The sequence below is a fragment of the Lactuca virosa genome, chromosome 4 (assembly GCF_052849685.1).
Source record: "Lactuca virosa cultivar CGN04683 chromosome 4, Lactuca_virosa_CGN04683_v6, whole genome shotgun sequence".
In the NCBI taxonomy this organism is placed as follows: domain Eukaryota; kingdom Viridiplantae; phylum Streptophyta; class Magnoliopsida; order Asterales; family Asteraceae; genus Lactuca; species Lactuca virosa.
This window is the reverse complement of record NC_136429.1, coordinates 517053901-517075211: the sequence shown is the minus strand read 5'-3', so window position 1 is coordinate 517075211 and position 21311 is coordinate 517053901. Positions and strand designations below refer to the sequence as shown.

General features: G+C 37.9%; 1 protein-coding gene across 1 annotated transcript; it reads left to right on the top strand.

Annotated features, from left to right (window-relative positions):
• Positions 1 to 19837: 19837 nt before the first annotated feature.
• On the top strand, positions 19838 to 21033 carry LOC145107082 (protein FEZ-like). Its single transcript, XM_079043954.1, has 3 exons — positions 19838 to 20027; positions 20099 to 20400; positions 20674 to 21033. Exons 1-3 carry the CDS (start codon positions 19838 to 19840, stop codon positions 21031 to 21033), a joined length of 852 nt encoding a protein of 283 aa, XP_078900080.1.
• The last annotated feature ends 278 nt before the right edge of the window (positions 21034 to 21311 follow it).

The window sequence follows — 21311 nt, the reverse complement described above, 5'->3', positions numbered from 1 at the left end:
ATTGAACAATAAGCGATGTAATTTGACCTAAATCCATCCACTAGGTATTCCAAAGAGGGCTCACCTACTTGATATCTTGATCAAAATTAAGCATATTTAGAATTCCATGTAACTTACAATCTTCAAAAACAATAAGCGAGGAAGTTGACTCATATAAAAAAAATTTTAACACGCACAAAATGGGCCATTTTGGAAAAATGACAAACTACCTCCACGATCGATTCCCTTTGTCATTGTGTATGAGGCAATCCTAAAAAAAAATCCAAAATTACATCTTCCCAAGAAGAATCAAGTATGGGAAGAAGGGTGTATAATCCATTATTTCTTCCATGTGTTTTGGCTAATAACAACCTAACACCTCATAATCACACCTGATTAATATATTACTCCATACAAGGACAATAAAATTAGGTATAAATGATTGCCAAAATCTTATCACGACAAACATTTCCTGTCAGGTCACCAGATAAATATCGAGAATGATGGCTCCCCAAAACGATCTGATAGGAATGCAAATATGAGTCCAGTAGAAAAGGTACCATCATTGTTAGAAAACCACTTAAACATTCTTGATACAACTACTCCTAATGTCACAAAAAACTAGGATTATTGGAATATAAACTGCAAAAATGTCTCAAATCCTTACACTCAAAGCTACATAATTGTAACCAATAAATGGTGTCGATTCAAGCCATCAACGACATAATTTTACGAAACGCTTTATGCTTGATCACAATGGAAAAAGGCTTGTAATATTGAACCCCGTTAGCATGTCTTGCACTCAACTTATGTTTCTATTAACGTATTTCAACGCCTCATGATGAAACAACTATAGGAAATCGTAGATTAATAAATAACAAAGCCAAGAATCCAAACTCTGAAACAGTCTCCGTGGATTCGATTACCATTATACACTTACAATGTGTTAGAATATAACATTATTTCTTTATTGGTTTCGACAACCACCAATTTTGATAATAATTAAAGCTAGTTAACACCATATAAAAATAAAACAATATATTTATGGATAAGATCTTATTTATTTTCAAATCAGAACGGTTGATTATTCTAATTTAAACATACAAGCTAGTTTTAGCGTTTTCATGTTATATTTTGTTCTCATTTGAAATTATTATATATATATATATATATATATATATATATATATATATATATTCATTTAATATTTTATAAAATAATTTTTTTTGCTAAATAAAATATATGAACTGGCCTTGATTTATTAGTGAAATTTTAAAAAAAAGTCTTAGATATCATATTAACAAGGAGGAAAGCCCGGGCTTCGTCCCGAGACATTTTTTTTGGCATTGTGTCATAACAGATTTCACATATATTGTATACAACTTAATAAATGGTTTGTTTCAGATGACAAACACAAAATAGTAAAAGAAAAACATAAAATTGTTAAATTAAGTAAATTAACCCCGAAGCATCATACTTAATCTACCGGTATAAGTTGTCTATATTAACATGGACAAAGGTTCAATAGCTTGTCATGCGGTGGTAGTGACAGTGCAATGGGTTCATTTTTCATATTTTAGGCACATGATTTCTCAATCGTTTTTTTTTCATCTTTTGAAGTATTTCCCATGAAGTCCCTGAATAAAAAATGTGAATAACTGAGAACTAATACATATCAACGAAGCCTGAACACAAGAAATAGAGATGTACTTTTATATATTTGTGTATTATAGAGTAATAGTGCAATGCTTTCATTTATTTCTGCCTTACTTTCAATTGATTTTTATCAAGGCATTGTACTTTGTAAAAAGTAGGTATATTTTCGAAGCATAATGTTGTAAAATGAACAAACAAAAGTAGTATGCTCTAATAAAAAAATAAAAAAAGGTAGATTGCTATTTATTGCATTAATCTAAATAAGATAAAAAAAAGTTTGAGGACTTACGGATATACTTGTCTATGTGAACAAACAGATGCATAATATTAATTATAGAATATACTATTTAATAGCAATGCGCTTTCACCCATTTCCAAATGGTTCCCTCCTACACAGGTTAATTGAGATTGAGTTCCGAAATGGAAGTAGTATGTTATTTTTTGCTTAAAAATGAAAGTGCCATGTTGTTTCTGCAGTAAATATGTAAGTAAGATGCCATTTTTTGGTCTAATTCCTAAAAATTTGAACAACAAATCTAAAGAAAATCAGGATATACCGACCAAGGATTTTATTTAAAAATATTTTCAATTACAAAAAAAAAATGATTAGCTTCTTTACCATCTGCCTCAATCAAAACCGAAATAAAAGCCAATTTAGACAACAAAGTTTGAATAATAACATGATTTGTATTCATTTTAGTGATTATACCTCTTTGTTTATAGCAACTTCATCAAAACTGACCCTTACTCCACTAAAACCCAAGCCCAAAGCAAAGTATGCAAAGCTAGAAAATAAGGCAAAGAAAGCAAATAAAATTAGTAAATTTAAGCGAAGATTGTTCAACTAGTAAAATGGTTTGTATTCATTCGATAACTGAACAAAGTATTTATACCGTATCTCTTTTTTATAAGTTAAAAAGAGGAGATGATTTTTTTTAAATATGGACGATATCACCCGTGCTTAGACCAGTGTTGAACTCAACCTATATCACCTAAGTTGGCGTGAAGCAACCTCCCTTTCTTTGTTTCCTCAAATGAAATATGGATATGATGTATTCATATTATCAATATGCAATACAAAACAACACCACAATATAAAGGAACAGGAACAATAATTTGTAAATTAACAATAAAAAGGTGATATCTCCATTTCAATCAAGTATCTAACCATTACAAATCTAATTACAATAAGTAAAAGCTTTGTACGAGCCATCTTCTTGTAAAACAAAATCAAATCAAATTAAAAACCAAGACCCTACCTCTCTATTTTCTTCATGGACGTTCCAGGCATCAAGAGCAAGGAAACAATAGAGTTCTTTAAAGCCTCAAAAATTCCAAATAACAACCGAACCAAGAAAATTAACAATGTTGAGAAACATATGCACTAAATGTCTAAATCTTACAGTTTTTGCATACGATAACTGGGTAAAAATACAAAAGGATGATGTCCTAATAAAAATAAAAATAAAAATAGAATGCTATAATTGATATTTAACTCTCATATTGGGTAGAATTTTCAAATCTCAATAACTTGATAAGAAAAAAGTTGGAAAGTATAAGGTCTTCTTTCAAAAGTTATCTGTATAACTTTTTTTTCTCATTTGTCGCATATAAACATATGGAGTAAATCCAACAGTTTTTGCATACTGTAGCACTATCTCTACAATTTACTCATCTTTTTTTTTCTGTAAAATCACAACCATGCAATGGTGTAATTTCTTAATTGGGGCATATTTTAATGATTTATAATGTATAACATATTTTAAATTTACAAAAATACAAGAAAAACTAATAAATATACATTAATTTCACAAAAGCACACATAATAAAACTAAAAATCCGCAAGTTAGTAATAAAGAATATACCTAACATGAATAAGTTGAATTTGATCAACCACTAATTAACTATCCAATTTACGATGTTTCCTATATTGTTGTCAAAAATATTTCGAGAATATCTCCTGGTACTTCTATAACCACATTCACATGACTTGTTAATGCATATATGGAGAACTCCTGTTACTGTAATTCATCCCAAAACGATATTAGAAAAATAAGTCACCTGGTCGATTATGAAGCGCAAAAAAGCACATGAAGCTCTACTTATTGTTAGCAATTTACTCAAGTATAAATACCTACACATGGTGTTTTAAATTGAACACACAAAATTTTAAATATTTACTTCTTTTACACTACAAAACACCACAAATATTAATGAGATTATATCCACACATTACTAAATCAAGATTTTGATGTAATTGCCAGAAGTGCAATCTGGGCCCAACCAAAACCAATGTTCCTATTGCGGCCATTTATCCTGCTCCTTCAGCTATGTTGTCAATTGTATGAATTATATCCTCCTCTGTCTCCAGATTGACAGGACTTAATGTGATTGAACTAGCATTTGAGAATCATAACCGGTATTCGTTCCTTTTGACCTTTGATAACACACCAGCTATTTTGCCTATTGACAATCTTCCTGCTCAAATATAAAAATGTTGTCAGAATTGATACTCATGTTAGACAACAAAAGTAATCATTTCTCCCTAAAATTAATGAAGAGTTACTTGATTATCCTTTAAATTAGGGAAAATTACATTGTAGTCTCCATACTTCAATGGCTCTCATTTCAATACATGTATCAAAAACCATAATTGTCATAGTTTTTTGATAATATAATTCGATTATGTGAACATTCAGTAAAAAAACACATGTTAATTTGATGAGAATTAGAGATACCTGGAACCATGGAAGTTGAAAACTGATGAACATCTGGTTTACAGACACACAGATACACACACCTACAAGCAGAGATAAAACGTCAACACATACGACAAAGATACACACAAACAAACTCTCAAACTAATATTAATTTTGAAACTTACTATGGGTTTCGCATCTTCTACCACGAACGCATGAAGGGGTGTCTATATCGAACCCCAACTTACATAGCCAAGACATGATTTTGGGGGTAGAATAGGAGTGGCGAAGGGTGAACAAATGTTTTGTGGAGGCTATTGGGAACAAAGAGGGATGAGAGAGAAAAATGTGGGAGGAGATGAAGAATATCAGATATGAAACGAAAAGAAAGGTGGAGAAGAACAGTGATGTACTATGGATATATCCAAGCAATGAAGGCGGTGTAGGGCAAACATACAAACTAGGTTGGTAGTCAGAGGAGGCAGTGACTAAAGTTGCCAAACCCTCAAGGTACTTTGGTCGAATTTTGAAGTGGCAAAAAGGTACTGTTCCTAAGGGTCTATGTGCTTTAATATATATATATATATATATATATATATATATATATATATATATATATATATATATATATAAGTAGGTTCAAATGTTTCTCACATCTATTGTGTGCTAGAATGCACCAATAGGATTTTAGTATTAATTATATGTATATTAAATGCTATCCATTCTTATAACTCATTTTTATGGAAACCAATTAAATTCGTCATTAATGTCAACAATAATATTCTTTCAGAATGAATTCATATCTAGAAGAATGAGAGTGTATTTCAGCAGAATGAGAATGTATTCTAATAGAATACACTATCGTTCTTCATATTCCATGCAACTTTATTGTATTTTAAGTGAGTGAGTCCTGAAACAAAATACGAACTCATATATAAAAACCTAGATGCGAATTCATTCTGAAAGAATGTTATTGCTGACATTAATGACGGATTTAATTAGTTTATATAAAAAGAAAATTATAATTATGGATATCATTTAATATACATATAATTATGGAAATCATTTAATATCTATATTTATTTAATTAAATAATTATTTAATTTAGTAAATTCCTATTGGTGCATTCTAGCACAGTAAGAAACAAAATAAATTCTGACAGAATATTATAAACATATATTGTCAAGATTAATAATTTTTAATGAATACAAATTTTGTATGAAAAGAATTTTAATATTGAAACATCCCAAAATTTCAACCAAAAATTTTTTGTTTTAACATTAACTAAAAACATAATTTCGAATATCATATAATCAAGCCATGTGTCGTGTATCTCAAAAAGTCATAACAATGTATCAAATCAAAACTGATATCATGAACATGTGGAAAATATCTGAATAAAACTCCCAGGATAAACTGAAGCTGTGGTGTGTGCCATGCCATCATCCCGAGCTCTTCCCTTTACTAGCGGAAGTACCTGAAACCAAAAACCGAAACTGTAAGCACAAAGCTTAGTGAGCTCCCCCAATTTACCACATACCATGCAATAACATATAAAACAACTACTGGGCCTTGCCCACTGCATCAGACCGAAGTCCGAAAACTGCATCGGACCGAAGTGCGGAACTAACCAGGGCCTTGCCCTCTGCATCGGACCGAAGTCCGGAAACTGCATCGGACCGAAGTCCGGAACTAACTAGGGCCTTGCCCTCTGCATCGGACCGAAGTCCGGAAACTGACTGAACATAGCATATCATAACTACTAGCATAAACACATATATTGCATACTGCATCGGACCGAAGTGCGGAACACATAACACAAAACATGCTTGAATCACAAAGACATCAAGCACACTGAACTACTGCATCGGACCGAAGTCCGGAAACTACTGCTAACTAAACGGGTCGGCATTGTGGCCGTAGACCCGTTCCTACTAAAAGGAAACTCACCTCGTAACGCTGGCTGCTAAGGTGCTAAATCTGAAACTGTCCGACTGCTGCCCCGGAACTCCCCGGCTACAAATCCCATAAACACTAAATCAGATACTGATAACTAATCTCAGGGTAAAATGACTATTTTACCCCTGGTCAAAGTCAACTTCCTGGTCAAAGTCAACTGCCAGTTGACCTGACTCGTCGAGTTGGCCGTCAACTCGCCGAGTCCCTATCCTTTCTTCCAAATCTCTATACGCTTCTACTCGCCGAGTTTTAGCACAGACTCGACGAGTTCTTACTCGATACTAACATTGAGTCCGTCTTCATCTGACTCGCCGAGTTGTATGAAAAACTCGTCGAGTCCTCCTTCATCCTATGAACGTGTCCAGTCTACGACTCGCTGAGTTGTATGAACAACTCGTCGAGTCTGTTCTTGTGGGTAAGAAGATTGCCTTGGACTCGCCGAGCCAGGGCGTTGACTCACCGAGTCCATCCATTACTAGATCTGTGACTCAACTCACCGAGTCCAATACCCACTCACTGATTCCACTCCTAAACTCTTAACGGGGAAAAATCGGGGACTCGCGACTCGACTCGCCGAGTCTGAAGAACAACTCGCCGAGTCCCATGCATGCCATTACTATACAGACGATTTTGCTCGATTCCAATGCATCCAAAAGATAGATCTGGGTTCCTAGGGTTGGTTTTACACGTAAAGTTTCCAACTTTACGTGCATGCATGACATTATGAAGCTTAAATACCCAAAATGAGCTAAAAGAGGAGATCTAGGTTTGGAATGGGATTTAGCTCAACAAAGGTGGCAACCTTGAGCTTAAGGAGCTTTGAAATGCTTAGATCTGAAGCCCATTCATCTTAACTACCCTTAAATCGACCTCAAAGTCTAGAAATGGCTCAACAACAACAATAGCAAGCTTATAAGGAGATCTAAATGATAATAAGCAAAGATTCGAGCTTTATACCTCAATGGGAACTGAAATGACACCAGAAACTCGGATCTTCTTTGCTCCTCTTGAAAGCTCCTCCCCTCTCTTCTTCTTCTAACTCCAATATGCACCAAAATCCTTCACAAGGTGAGAAACACTCCAAAAATGCTCAAGGGAAGGCTAGGGTTTAACAAGGGACGTTCTGTGGGTGATGGAGGCTGGTTAGGGCGCATAAAGTTGTTTAAATAGGGTGCAAACCCTTGAAATTAGGGTTTCATCCAGACTGGCAGACTCGCCGAGTCCAAGAATATGGACTCGTCGAGTCGCCAACTTAAACCGCGAGCAAATCCCGTCTCTACTCGACGAGTCGGGCTACTGACTCGTCGAGTACCCCTTAAGAAATGAAAATTGCTTTATTTAAATCACATACCAGAAATGGGACGTTACAACTATCTTAAAATCAATAATAACATTCATTCCTAACAAATACAACTATGAACATACATAAATGACATTCATTCTGAAAGAATATAAGTAATAATTGTTAACAATTACATTTATTCTTTAAGAATAAAACATTGAAATCTAAGTAAAACACTAATACATACTGATAGAATATATGTTGCTAATCGTTCTGACAGAAAAAAAAAATGTTAATCCGTTCTGAACGAATATTGTTGCTTTATTTTCCATTCTTCACCAGACTTTAAACCGAGTTTCCATTCTTCACCAAACTTCTTTTTTTTTACTTGATGTTATTTCCTTTAGAATTTATAGTTTCATAAGATTTTATAACCTTGCTTCAGCAATGTCTGTAAAAAATAAAAATTAAACTGCATCAAATGCTTCTATGTAATTGCCAATATTTCAATTAATTGATCACTAAGTAATAACATTATAGTACAAAAATAAAAAGAAATTTCATCAAATGATTCTGTGTAATCATTCCCTGTTAAATGATTCCCAACAAGATCCGAGAAAGTCTATACATGTATTACCAAAACAGGAAATAAGAAATGAAGAAGAATAAAATCAAAATAAAAAAGTACAAGAGGTCATCTTTATTCAAATTATGAGTATAATAAAAAGGAAAACCACAATATTCTCTAAGATCAACACCAAAAAAGAAGAATGCAAGACCCATCTAACATTTCTTTATCAATCAAAGCCCAAACCAAAACTGATGTACAACAATTTGGAATTAGAATAAAGTCTTGAGAAAGCATAAAGAATAGTTATTAAGTCATATTCGAACCAGATGGTTTGTTTATTGAAATAAAAAAACAAAAAATGGACTTCCATCGATAGATATAATTATCAGGTCGGAAAGATTGGAAGAAAAACTAACATGATAAAATTCAAAGTGGTTGTTCTTTCAACATCTTGATGACTGTCTTCAAAGAAAACATGAGCAGTGAAATCCATCTCGCAGGTTCCACCGAAAAAAAATTGTAGAAGAAAGAGCCGAGAAGGGAGAAGATTACCTCTGGAGACATGCCCGATGTTAGAAGAACATAATCACTTAAATTCACAGTTCACATTCAAAACAAAAAATTAGAGTAGTGAGATAAAGTATTTTAATGAGTTACGGAACACTGAATCTCAAATTTAGAGAGGAATTTTCCTAAAACAACATAAGAACAACCATATTTCAAAACATATTCATCAGATGTCTCATGGAAAAAACAATCGTATGTAACGCCTTATTTCTGGTATGATTTTAATTCAAAGTATTGCATTTTTCCTGAAGAAATCGTCGAGTTGGAAGCCCCAACTCGACGTGTTGAAGTTGTTTTGGCGGCGGGGTTTAATGAGACAACTCGACGCGTTGAGGAGTCTCAACTCAGCGAGTTGACCACTTTGGAGGAAACCCTAACATTATGGTTTTGCACCCTATTTAAAAACCTTAAGTCCCAGGTGTTGGCCTCATTTCTAGCCTCCAAAGTCCCTAACCCTAATCTCGAAACCCTAAAGCGTTTTTGAGTATTGTGAGCCCTTTTAGAGTGTATTTTGGTGTGTTTGAAGCCATTGGAAGTAAGACAAGCTTGGTGCAAGGTGGTGATTCAAGCTGGAGCCTTCAAGATCTTGATTCTTTGCTTCATTTCCAACATATTTCTGGTATAAAGTTCTAACCTTGATTAATATTTGATTAGATCTCTTTTTGGGTTAGTTTTGAGGCTTTTAGCCATGTTTTGGTGATTGGTGGGGTTGAAGGTCCACCCAAGTGCTATTCTTCCAGATCCATGGTCCTCTTGAGCTCTTTTGACATAAAGGTGCCAACTTTATGGTCTTAAGGGCTCCATGCATGCATTAAGTCCATCCTATGGCTTCTTTTGAACATTTGAGTCTCTTCCAAGAATACTTGAGAGTAAAGTTGGAAACTTTACATGTGTTTGTAGCCTTTAAGGACCATATCTGTTTTTTAGGGCTTTGTCTTGGCGAATAAGTGCTTATTGTTTAAGCCTTAACCTTTTAAGTTTAGGGTTTGGGTTCTATACCCATTAGGATGGTTCTTAAGGGTAAAGTTGGAAACTTTACCCTTCTAGTCGATATTTTAGTCCATATATGTATGGTGGACCTTTTAGTTTCGAGGATGGTGACTTAATGGATTAAGAGGTGTGTCTCTTGAAGAACTCGACGAGTTGGATCGACTTTTCCCGATTCTGCTGGATAAAGGGGAAACTCGGCAAGTTCATGAGTGAACTCGTCGAGTTAGACTGGATTTTCGTGATTCTGTTGATTAATGAGGAAACTCGGCGAGTTGAAGAACAACTCGGAACGTTGACTTTAACTTTGACTTTGACCAAGTTTGACCTTTATGGGGTTTTGAAATATTGATCGGTATCTAAGGGATTGTTTCTGTTTAGGGGTTGAGTAGAGCTGATTTCCGGGGCCAGGATTTATCCAGTTATCATTTAGCATTCGAGGTGAGTTTCCTTACCGAGTTTAGCAGGTCGAAGGCACCAAGGCCGGCCCATGTTTATATTATGTTGTTAGTATGCTAGTCGTCTCCGTGACTCTTGCATGTGATGTGTTTATATGTTTTCCGGGTTAAGTTCCGATGTCGGGCGGGGCCTGATGAATATATTTATGCTATGTATCTCTGTGATTATTGAATGTGTATGTGTTTATTTTGATATATGCTATTGTATGTTGGGCGAGGCCCGTTTTAACGAGCTCAATTCGATGTCGGGCGAGGCCCGATGCTAGACAGGGTCCGAAGCCAGGCGGGGCACACTATATGTTATTGTATGATTGGTATGTAGTATTTTGGGGGAACTCACTAAGCTTTATGCTTACGGTTTTTTGTTTATGTTTTGGGTACTTCTGGTTCCAAGGGGAAGAGCTCGGGATGACTGCATCGCAAACACCATCAAGATTTTGTTATTATGTTTTACTCTGATTTATGACAAATTGATACACTGGTTTATTTCAAATGTTTGGATGATATAGGAAATTACTATTTTATCTATTATTTAAATTAACAATTTTTGGGACCATATTTTGGATGTTACAAGTTGGTATCAGAGCCTTGGTTTGAGGGATTCGGGTACACTCTTGGGTGTGTCTGAACTCAAACTAAGGACTTTGTAGAAATTTTCAAAAGAAACCATTTTTATAAAAGGATTTCTAAAAGAGAAAAGGGTGTCGTGTGTGCAATCATCCGAGCTCAAGTAAGTTATCCGAAAATACTGATGCATGTTTATATATGATATGAATTGTAAATTGTGAATCACATGCTAGATTAGGGCTAAGGATCTAGGAGAGATGCCTTTGTATGCCATTTATATGAGCTAATAGATTTGCATGCTAGTACTGATCGGTCAGTGATATGATGGCCTGATTAGGATATGCTCAGTTCTGTTTACTTGATGCTCAAATGCTGCTTGCTTTGTGCTGTTAGGGAGTTTCGGGCATGTGGAGCAGCAGGTGGTTGGCAGATGTTGGGAACACCTTCCGTACCAGTCGTTGTCCCGAGGGGGACAAGGTCAGACTAGCATCCTGCCTCCTAAAGGACATGACTCGTGATTGGTGGGAGGAGGTAAGGCATGTTGTAGGAGGTGATGCTATTGATTCGATGACCTGGAGTGATTTCTTAACCAGTTTCCGAGCCGATTTTGCACCAGTGATCGAGGTGCAGCAGCTGGCACGAGAGTTTCAGGATCTCCGTCAGACTACTGAGATGATGACTGAGATCACTGCTATGTTCAGGGAGAGGGCACTTTTGGTTCCGCAATATGTAGCAGACGAGGAGATGAAGAAGGCCTGATACCACAAGATGTTGAGAAGCGATATCCGACAGTCTATAAGCCGATCCAGCTGGAAGACATGATAGAGAGGGCTAGGGAGAGGGAGATTGACTTGGAGATGGAGAGAAAGAGGAAGCCAGATTCTGCCGTGAGTGTTGAGGGGTCGAGGAAGAGGCCCAACGTATCTAATTCTAGACATAGAGGCCAACATAGCCGTAGCCGCTATGGATAGTGCGGCAAGTCGCACGAGGGGACGTGCAGAGGGGTGGGATCTGGCAGCTTCAAGTTCGGCAGGACTGGTCACATCAGCAGAGTTTGTACTGCTACCACCCCCATCACTCCGGTATCTGATCTGATTTTCTTTTAGTGCAATCAGAGGGGCTACAACAAGGCCTATTGTCCGAGTTTGGCTGCGGCAGGACCGGTGTCAGCACATGCTCCTGCAACATTGAGGATTACTGACGGGGCAGATGTGCCAGCGGCGAAGAGCAGGGCATTCTAGCTGACAGCAGATCAGGCGCGTGTAGCTCCCGACGTTGTAACGGGTATGTATCTTCTCCTTATCTCTTTATTTATATTGAATTGTTTCTTATGTTTATGTGTTTTGTTTTAGGATCGTTCCTTGTGAACGATATCTTTGCCTTGGTATTATTCGATTCGGGGCTACCCGATCTTTTGTATCTCTTGTTCTTAGCAAGAGATTTGCTGGAGCTCCAGGAGATCTAGATCGTCCTCTTGATGTGGAGATTGCTGATGATAGGACAGTTAGGGTCATGAGGGTTCATCGGGATTTTACTCTTCAGTTGTTCGGCGAGCAGTATCCAGTGGATTTGGTTCCCATTTATTTGTGCGGGAACACGGTTATCGTGGGCATGGATTGGTTGAGCCCTAATAGGGCAGTGATCGACTGTGAGCAGCAGTTGGTTTGGGTTAGGACCCCAAGTGGGGGAGAGTTGGTTATTCAGGGTGAGAGACTACAACGTGGGCCGATCATGTGTTCTGCAGCGAGGGCCAGCCGCTACCTTCATCAAGGTTGAGGACGTTTTGTCGCCTATCTCATGGATACCCGGGATAAGGGTAAGGCGACCGTGACGATGTGCCGATTGTACGAGGGTATCCAGATGTATTTCCGAAGGATTTGCCTGGGGTACGACCGGAGAGGCAGGTGGAGTTCAGGATTGATTTGATTCCAGGTGCGGCTCTGATAGCCAAAGCACCGTATCGGTTGGCTCCTCCCGAGATGCAGAAGTTGTCTACAGAGCTACAGGAGCTGGTAGACAAGGGATTCATTAGACCGAGCAGTTCGCCTTGGGGAGCCCCGATTTTGTTTGTGAAGAAGAAGGACGGATCCTATCGGATGTGTATTGACTACCGGGAGTTGAATAAGGTAACGGTGAAGAACCGTTATCTACTCTCGAGGATTGATGATCTTTTTGACCAACTTCAGGGTGCATCTTGGTTCTCCAAGATTGATCTGTGATCGGGTTATCATAAGATGCGAGCCAGGGACAAGGATGTGCAGAAGACAGCTTTCCTGACTCGCTATGGCCATTATGAGTTAGTGGTGATGCCATTTGGGCTCACCAATGCTCCTGCCACATTCATGGATCTCATGAACCACGTGTGCAGAACGATGTTGGATCGGTCTATGATAGTCTTTATTGATGATATCTTGGTCTATTCGAAGATGCAGGAGCAGCACGATGAGCACTTGAGGGAGGTGCCAGAGACTTTGAGGAGGGAGAGACTTTTTGCATAGTTCTCCAAGTGTGAGTTCTGGTTACGCGAGGTGCAGTTCTTGGGGCACACTGTCAATCAGAATGGTATTCTAGTCGATTCGACCCAGGTCGAGGTTGTGACGCAGTGGGAGGTTCCGAGGTGTCCATTTGATATTCAAAGTTTTCTTGGTTTGGAGAGTTATTATCGGAGATTTATCCAGGATTTCTCCAAGATTGCTGTTCCATTGACCCGACTGACCAAGAAGTCAGTGACATTTCGTTGCCTGAGCCGCAGGCAAAATTTGAGACTCTTAGGCAGCAATTGTGTGAGGCGCCGATTCTGACCCTGCCAGAGGGTGTTGATGATTTTGTGGTTTATTATGATGCATCGATCACGGGTTGGGTGTAGTTTTGATGCAGCGGGGTCGTATGATCGCTTACACTTCGAGGCAGCTAAAGCCTCATGAGGCGAATTATCCGACGCTTGATTTGGAGCTCGATGTTGTGGTTTTCTCCCTCAAGATTTCGCGGCATTACCTCTATGGGGTTCGTTGTACTATTTACATGGACCACAAGATCATGAGGTATTTGACGGATCAGCCGAACCTGAATATGAGGAAGCATCGTTGGTTGGATGTGGTGAAGGATTATGATTGTGAGATCCTGTACTACTCAGGGAAGGCCAATGTGGTGGCCGATGGTATTAGTCGCAAGGTGGTCGTAGATCCGATCATGGATATACGTTTAAGGATGACAGTGATTACTCCGTTGCTGGAACGGATTCGGGAAGCTCAGATTGAGGCTCTGAAGGAGGAGCGCTGGAAGTGTGAGCGGATTGTGGGTCAGGTGGCTTCCTTCGATTATGATAGATGCGGATTTTTGACCCTGCATCGGATGGTCTGGTTTACTTATTGGGGTGGTGTGTGCAAAGTTCTGATGGAGGAGGCTCACAAGTCGAGATTCTCCATTCATCCTGGGGCGACGAAGATGTATAGGGACCTTCGCCCTGAGTATTGGTGGCCCTGCATGAAGCTGTATATAGCATGGTTTGTGGAGTGGTGCTTAACTTGCAGGAAAGTCACGGTCGAGCATCAGCGACCTCACGGCAAGATGCAGCCGTTAGAGATTCCCGTATGGAAATGGGGAGATATCACGATGGATTTTATCACGAAACTTCCTAGGACAGCGCGGAGTGGATTCTATTTGGTTCATTGTGGATCGATTGACCAAGAGCGTGCATTTTATTCCGATCCAGGAGAGTATTTCTGCAGAGATGCTAGCCGAGATTTATGTTCGAGAGGTGATGGCACGTCATGGGGTGCCAGTATCAGTAGTTTCTGACCGGGATGTTCGCTTTACTTCCAGATTTTGGAAGCGGTTTCATGACGATATAGGTACTCGTCTCCATTTCAGTACAACTTTCCACCCGCAGATCGATGGGCAGAGTGAGCGGACGATTCAGACTCTTGAGGATATGCTGCGTGCGTACGTATTAGATTTTAGTGGGAATAGAGATACGTATCTTCCGTTAGTGGAATTTTCATATAATAACAACTATCACGCTAGCATTGATCGACCTCATTTTGAGATGCTCTACGGGAGGAAATGTAGGACCCCGATTTGTTGGGGCGAGGTCGGTCAGCGAGTCATGGGGAGTACCGAGGTGATACTCAAGACAACTGAGATGATTCAACAGGTTCGGAGCAGGCTTCAGACAGCTCAGAGTCGGCAGAAGAGCTATACCAACAAGCGCCAGTCAGATTTGGAGTTCCCGGTGGGAGATTCCCTGAAGGTGTCACCTTGGAAAGGTGTCATCTGGTTTAGGAAGTGAGGCAAGCTGGGCCCCAGGTATATCAGTCCCTTCAGGGTTTTGGCTCAGGTGGGCCAGGTTGCATATCCTTTAGATCTTCCAGCCGAGCTCAGCCAGATTCATAGCACATTCCATGTCTCTCAGCTGCGAAAGTGTTTGATGGATGATTCTGCAGTTGTACCCTTGGAGGATATTCAGGTGGATGACCGCCTGAATTATGTTGAGAAGCCAGTGGAAATATTAGATCGGAAGAAAAAAAACCTTAAGGAAAAAGGTGGTGGAGGTTGTGAAGGTGTAGTGGTTGCACCGCAAGGGGTCGGAGTGGACTTGGGAGCCCGATGAGGAAATGAGGGAGCATTATCCAGGATTGTTCGAGACGGCGAACTTCGAAGACGAAATCTGATTCAAGTGGGGGAGAATTGTAACGCCTTATTTTTGGTATGATTTTAATTCAAAGTATTGCATTTTTCCTGAAGAACTCGTCGAGTTGGAAGCCCCAACTCAACATTTTGAAGTTGTTTTGGCCGCGACATTTCATGAAACAACTCGACGATTTGAGGAGTCTCAACTCGGCGAGTTGACCGCTCTGGAGGAAAACCTAATTTTAGGGCTTTGCACCCTATTTAAACACCTTAAGTCCCAGGTGTTGGCCTCATTTCCAGCCTCCAAAGTCCCTAACCCTAATCTTCAAACCCTAAAGCCTTTTTGAGTGTTGTGAGCCCTTTGAGAGTGTATTTTGGTGTGTTTGAAGCCATTGGAAGAAAGAGAAGCTTGGTGCAAGGTGTTAATTCAATTTGGAGCCTTCAAGATCTTGATTCTTTGCTTCATTTCCAACATATTTTTGGTTTAAAGTTCTAACCTTGCTCAATATTTGATTAGATCTCTTTGTGGGTTAGTTTTGAGGCTTTTAGCCATGTTTTGGTGATTGGTGGGGTTGAAGGTCGTCCCAAGTGCTATTCTTCCAGATCCATGGTCCTCTTGAGCTCTTTTGGCATAAAAGTGCCAACTTTATCGCCTTAAGGGCTCCATGCATGCATTAAGTCCATCTTATGCCTTCTTTTGAACATATAAGTATCTTCCAAGCATACTTGAGAGTGAAGTTGGAAACTTTACGTGTGTTTGCAGCTTTTAAGCACCATATCTGTTTTTTTGGAGCTTTGTCTTAGTAAATAACTGCTTATTATTTAATCCTTAACCTTTTAAGCTTAGGGTTTGCGTTCTATACCCATTAGGATGGTTCTTAAGGGTAAAGTTGGAAACTTTACCCTTCTAGTCAATATTTTAGTCCATATGTGAGTGGTGGACCTTTTAGTTCGAGAATGGTGACTTAATGGATTAAGAGGTGTGTCTCCTGAAGAACTCGGCGAGTTTGATCGACTTTTCCCGATTCTGCTGGCTAAAGGGGAAACTCGGCGAGTTTATGGGTGACCTCGGTGAGCTGGACCGGATTTTCGCGATTCTATTGATTAATGAGGAAACTCAGCGAGTTGAAGAATAACTCGACGAGTTGAGTCAACTCAGAACGTTGACTTTGACTTTGACTTTGACTAATTTTGACCTTTACGGCGTTTTGAAATATTGATCCGTATCTAAGGGATTGTTTCTGTTTAGGGGTTGAGTAGAGCTGATTTCCGGGGCCGGGATTTATCCAGTTATCATTTAGCATTTGAGGTGAGTTTTCTTACCGATTTTAGCGGGTCGAAGGCACCAAGGCCGGCCCATGTTTATATTATGTTGTTAGTATGCTAGTCGTCTCCGTGACTCTTGCATGTGATGTGTCTATATGTTTTCCGGGTTTAGTTCTGATGTCGGGCGGGGCCTGATGAATATCTTTATGCTATGTATCTCTATGATTATTGAATATATATGTGTTTATTTTGATATATGTTATTGTATGTTCGACGAGGCTCGTTTTACCGAGCTCAGATCGATGCCGGGTGGGGCCCGATGCTGGGCGGGGTCGGAAGCCGGGCGGGGCCCAATGACGGGTGGGGCCCACTATATGTTATTGTATGATTGGTATGTGGTATTTTGGGGGAACTCACTTAGCTTTGTGCTTACGGTTTTCAATTTATGTTTCAGGTACTTCTGGTTCCAAGGGGAAGAGCTCAGGATAACTGCATCGCACACACCATCGGGATTTTTTTTGTGATGTTTTACTCTGATTTATAACAAATTGATACACTGGTTTATTTCAAATGTTTGGATGATATGGTAAATTACTATTTTATCTGTTATTTAAATTGAAAATTTTTGGGACCATATTTTTTATGACAAATTGATACACTGGTTCCCATGCGAACCCCTAGGCAATGGATCATGGTCTCCACGCAGACCCCTCGGGCAAGTCGGCAACATTTTCTTTACACTTTCAAGATTTACTCAATATTTTAAATTACTATGACACATGTATGCCAATCATATTACTTTTCATAATATTCAGTTATTCCACATTTCACATAAATACTAAGTGTAAGAACACTCTTATAAGGCATATAATTCACTAATATTTGTCCGTGTATTCATGCTTCATTATAAAATTTTAACTCACCTATAAAGTTAATTGGAAACTAGCTTTAAGTTATCTTCAATTACCTTCTTTGATGAGCTTAATAACATTTCCAATTACTATCTTATACTTTGATCAACACAATATCTCAACAAGTTTGTCATGAAATGGATTAAATCAATGGATTTACCTCCTTCATGGTTTAATTCATCAAATTCTCAACTCAGTTTCACTAGTTAAATCATCATACAAAGCTTATAATTAGCTTCTAAACACTTACCATAACATCATTAATTAGGGTTAGAAACCTAACAATAAATGTATGTATTGAACCATTAAATCATCATACAAAGCTTATAATTAGCTTCTAAACACTTACCATAACATCATAGATAAGTTATCTAGCTAGAAAATCCAACTTCCCGTTCGAACCCTAATCCCACCACTATAGTTCATAAGGTTAATTAAGGAAGAAGATATTATCTTTTGATGTAGTTAAATGTTAATTCTTGCACTCTTGTGTTCCTATCGCATCAAGACTTCTTCTTATCTTCGAAATCTTCAATACAAAGCTTTAGAGCAGAATTGGGGGTGTTGTGTTCGTGAAAATGGACTTTAACAGATTAATATATGTTTTAAGACATGTGAAACTGCATTGTGCTCAAGGAATTGGTATAACATTCTACTTTTGAATTCGTGTCCGAGCCAAACCTTCAGGTCGCGCCGCGGCCAAAGTACATTGCTTTCGATGTACGTAAAAAATAAGACCCAATTACTGTCACCGAAAATGCGCCACAACCTCATCCTAACGCATCTTGGTTCCTGCAGTTTTCTTTTTCTTTTCCTTTTAAGGATGCTCTATTCCCATTATTTAGTCCGTATCAATGTGCATGTTTATAAATCTCATAAAACTACATATTGCCAATGTTTTCATAACATAATGTTGATATACAACTAAACATTGACCAACATTACTCAACATTTTCGCATAACTCGTCTATTGGACCAAGATACCCTTTTATATATATATATATATATATATATATATATATATATATATATATATATATATGAGTTTCATATATTTTTTCATTCTAGGGTATACAAAACATTACCACTTGTAATTAACTTATATGATACCACATTATATCTTTTAACACAAACTTTTCACACAACAAATAACTTTGACCATTTACCCTTATACACCATCTTACTTTCAATTAAGCTATCACAAAATTTCGGGTTGTTACAATGAATCTGTCAGATCGTGGTTATTCCTTCAAACTATTAATATTGATTGCAATATATCATGACTTAGAGAAAGATGACACATATGAAGAGACAAAAAAGAGAAATGCTCGAGAGAGAGGTAAACGGAAAGCAGAAGGCGAGGTTGTCTAACGGCGACTGAGGAGAAGTTGAGAAAGGAAGAAGACGAGCGTGAGCTAGGGTTAATTAAAACTTAAAAGCATATATAAGAATTAAGAAACCAATGCGGTCTAGCTTATTTTATTAATAAAACTACAATTAAACTGTAATTAATTTTCAAAACACAAGTATTCGATAAATATTTATTTAAAATACAATGTTTTGGTTAAAAACTCATTAAAAAATGTAGATCACCAAACCTCAAGTTCAGAGAAACTGTTGAAGGCAAAGTGGCATGTTTAGATAAATTAGGAGTCTTCTATGATGTGTTCAAAACACAATTCAAAATAATCTTCTTGTCGTTATCATTTTTTGTTTGATTGGGTCAAGCAAACTATAAAAAACTTTAATATTTTGATAATATAAACAAGTAAATCTAACTTACCAGTCTCTTGAGATTATAAATCGACATTTAAACAAACCAAAATAGTGTTCATAAAGATTGAAACTTCGCTCATTTAGAAGTCCAAGATCTTGACTTGGGTTCTTAATTACTTCTTCTTCAAGAATGCAAAACCCTAAGCTTTCTTCTGTGTAAGTTCATCGAAAACTAACCCAGAAAGATCGGAGGCAGACCCCTTTTCAGGAACAATTTTTGGGCATGTAAAAACTTGCAATTCCCCCTTTTCAGAACCGTTTTGGGTAAACCAAAACCTACAAGTCCTTATACACTTGTTTTATTAATTTCTGTTTACCCGAAACACTTTTCGGTATACAAGCGCCTGTAACTCGCCATTATAAACTTGTGTTCTTACTTCCTGTTGAAACCCTAATCTTCTATCTTTACAAATTTTTTAGAAAGACAAACCCAAAACAAGAAACGAACTCCTTTTCAGGAACCGTTTTGGCTATAAAGAGTCCTGCAACACACGTGAATTCGAAGCTCGAAACTTGCTTCAGTAACTTTTATGGAGGATCACAAGAGTACCGAAGTTGATAAAATAGACCATGAAGTCATATTACCAGGTTTCAGATTTCATCCAACAGACGAAGAACTTATTGGATTTTATTTAAAGAGGAAGATTCAGCATCTCATTCTTCCAATTGAGCTTATTAAACAAGTCGATATATATAAGTACGATCCGTGGGATCTTCCAAGTAAGTAAATGAACAGTTTTAGGCTTTAGTTATTATGATCAAATGCTTAAACCCATGTATATTTTATATAGATTTGGCCCCATCCGGTGAAAAAGAGTGGTATTTTTACTGTCCAAGGGATCGAAAATACAAGAACAGTTCACGACCAAATCGTGTTACAGGAGCCGGTTTTTGGAAAGCTACAGGCACAGACCGACCAATTTACTCGTCCACTGGTGCCAAGTGCATAGGTTTAAAGAAGTCGTTGGTGTTCTATCGGGGTCGAGCTGCAAAAGGTATCAAAACAGATTGGATGATGCATGAGTATCGACTTCCTTCAGTCGTTGAATCTGAACCAAATAAAAAGATTCACGATAAAAACCTTCCTCCCAATGTAAGCTAATGAATCTGCATCTTTTACTCATATGATCTTTACCTAGTTCCAATTCGAAGCTTTTATATAATTATAAGTACGAAATAAATTATTAATTATATATATTTACAAGTGATTGTTTTGCATGTTAATAACTGTGACAAAAATTATTATTTCTTCAGTTTCGGTGAATTCTGAAAATAAACCTATAGAATTTCTAGAATGTTGCCGTGCAAAATAACTGCGATTTAATCTTCTTACCCGGTAATTGGTTATATCGATTTTTTTTTTCAGGATTCATGGGCGATATGTAAGATATTCAAGAAGATGAATTCAATGGCACAACGAGTGATTTCACATTCTTGCGCATCTTCATTAAACGAAGATAGAACATCTGCTTTTTTCTCACGTTCGCACCAGTTCAGTCCCGATAACATTTCTTGTATGACTGACACTGACCATCTTAAACCAGCATCCAGTGATGATTTTTCTGTTCTTGAAACACTATTATACCGACCTACGAACCCAACCACTTGTAAACAGTCTACTAATTTTCCACTTCCATATGTGGATTTCACTAGCGGGTTCATGTTTTCATCAACAGATGCACCAAAACCACGAGTCTTGGATATGAATGCTGCAAGCAAAAACTAGGAAAGTTTAGGCTTCAGAGGCAAACAAAAAACCTTTTGAGTTTTGACAATGTCTCCATGAACCATTTGGTGATCTCGATCTCGGAAGTGTTAGGAGCGGTGGGTTTCTGTTCTACCGGGGAGAGTTGATGCTTCTGATGAATGGAAGCATAATATGGCATCACGTTCACCTCCATGCCCTAGTGAATCTACTACTTACTCAACAAATAATCAGTGCCAAAATAGACCAAAAAAGTAACAGTTCTTTGTTGTGATTCCAAATGTGTCCACGGAATAGAT

Bases quoted from the DNA above. Each gene is read 5' to 3' on its own strand.
- LOC145107082 (XM_079043954.1), top strand. From the start codon at position 19,838: ATGGAGGATCACAAGAGTACCGAAGTTGATAAAATAGACCATGAAGTC. The intron at 20,028-20,098 runs GTAAGTAAATGA...TATTTTATATAG, and splicing joins CGATCCGTGGGATCTTCCAA to ATTTGGCCCCATCCGGTGAA. The intron at 20,401-20,673 runs GTAAGCTAATGA...TTTTTTTTTCAG, and splicing joins ATAAAAACCTTCCTCCCAAT to GATTCATGGGCGATATGTAA.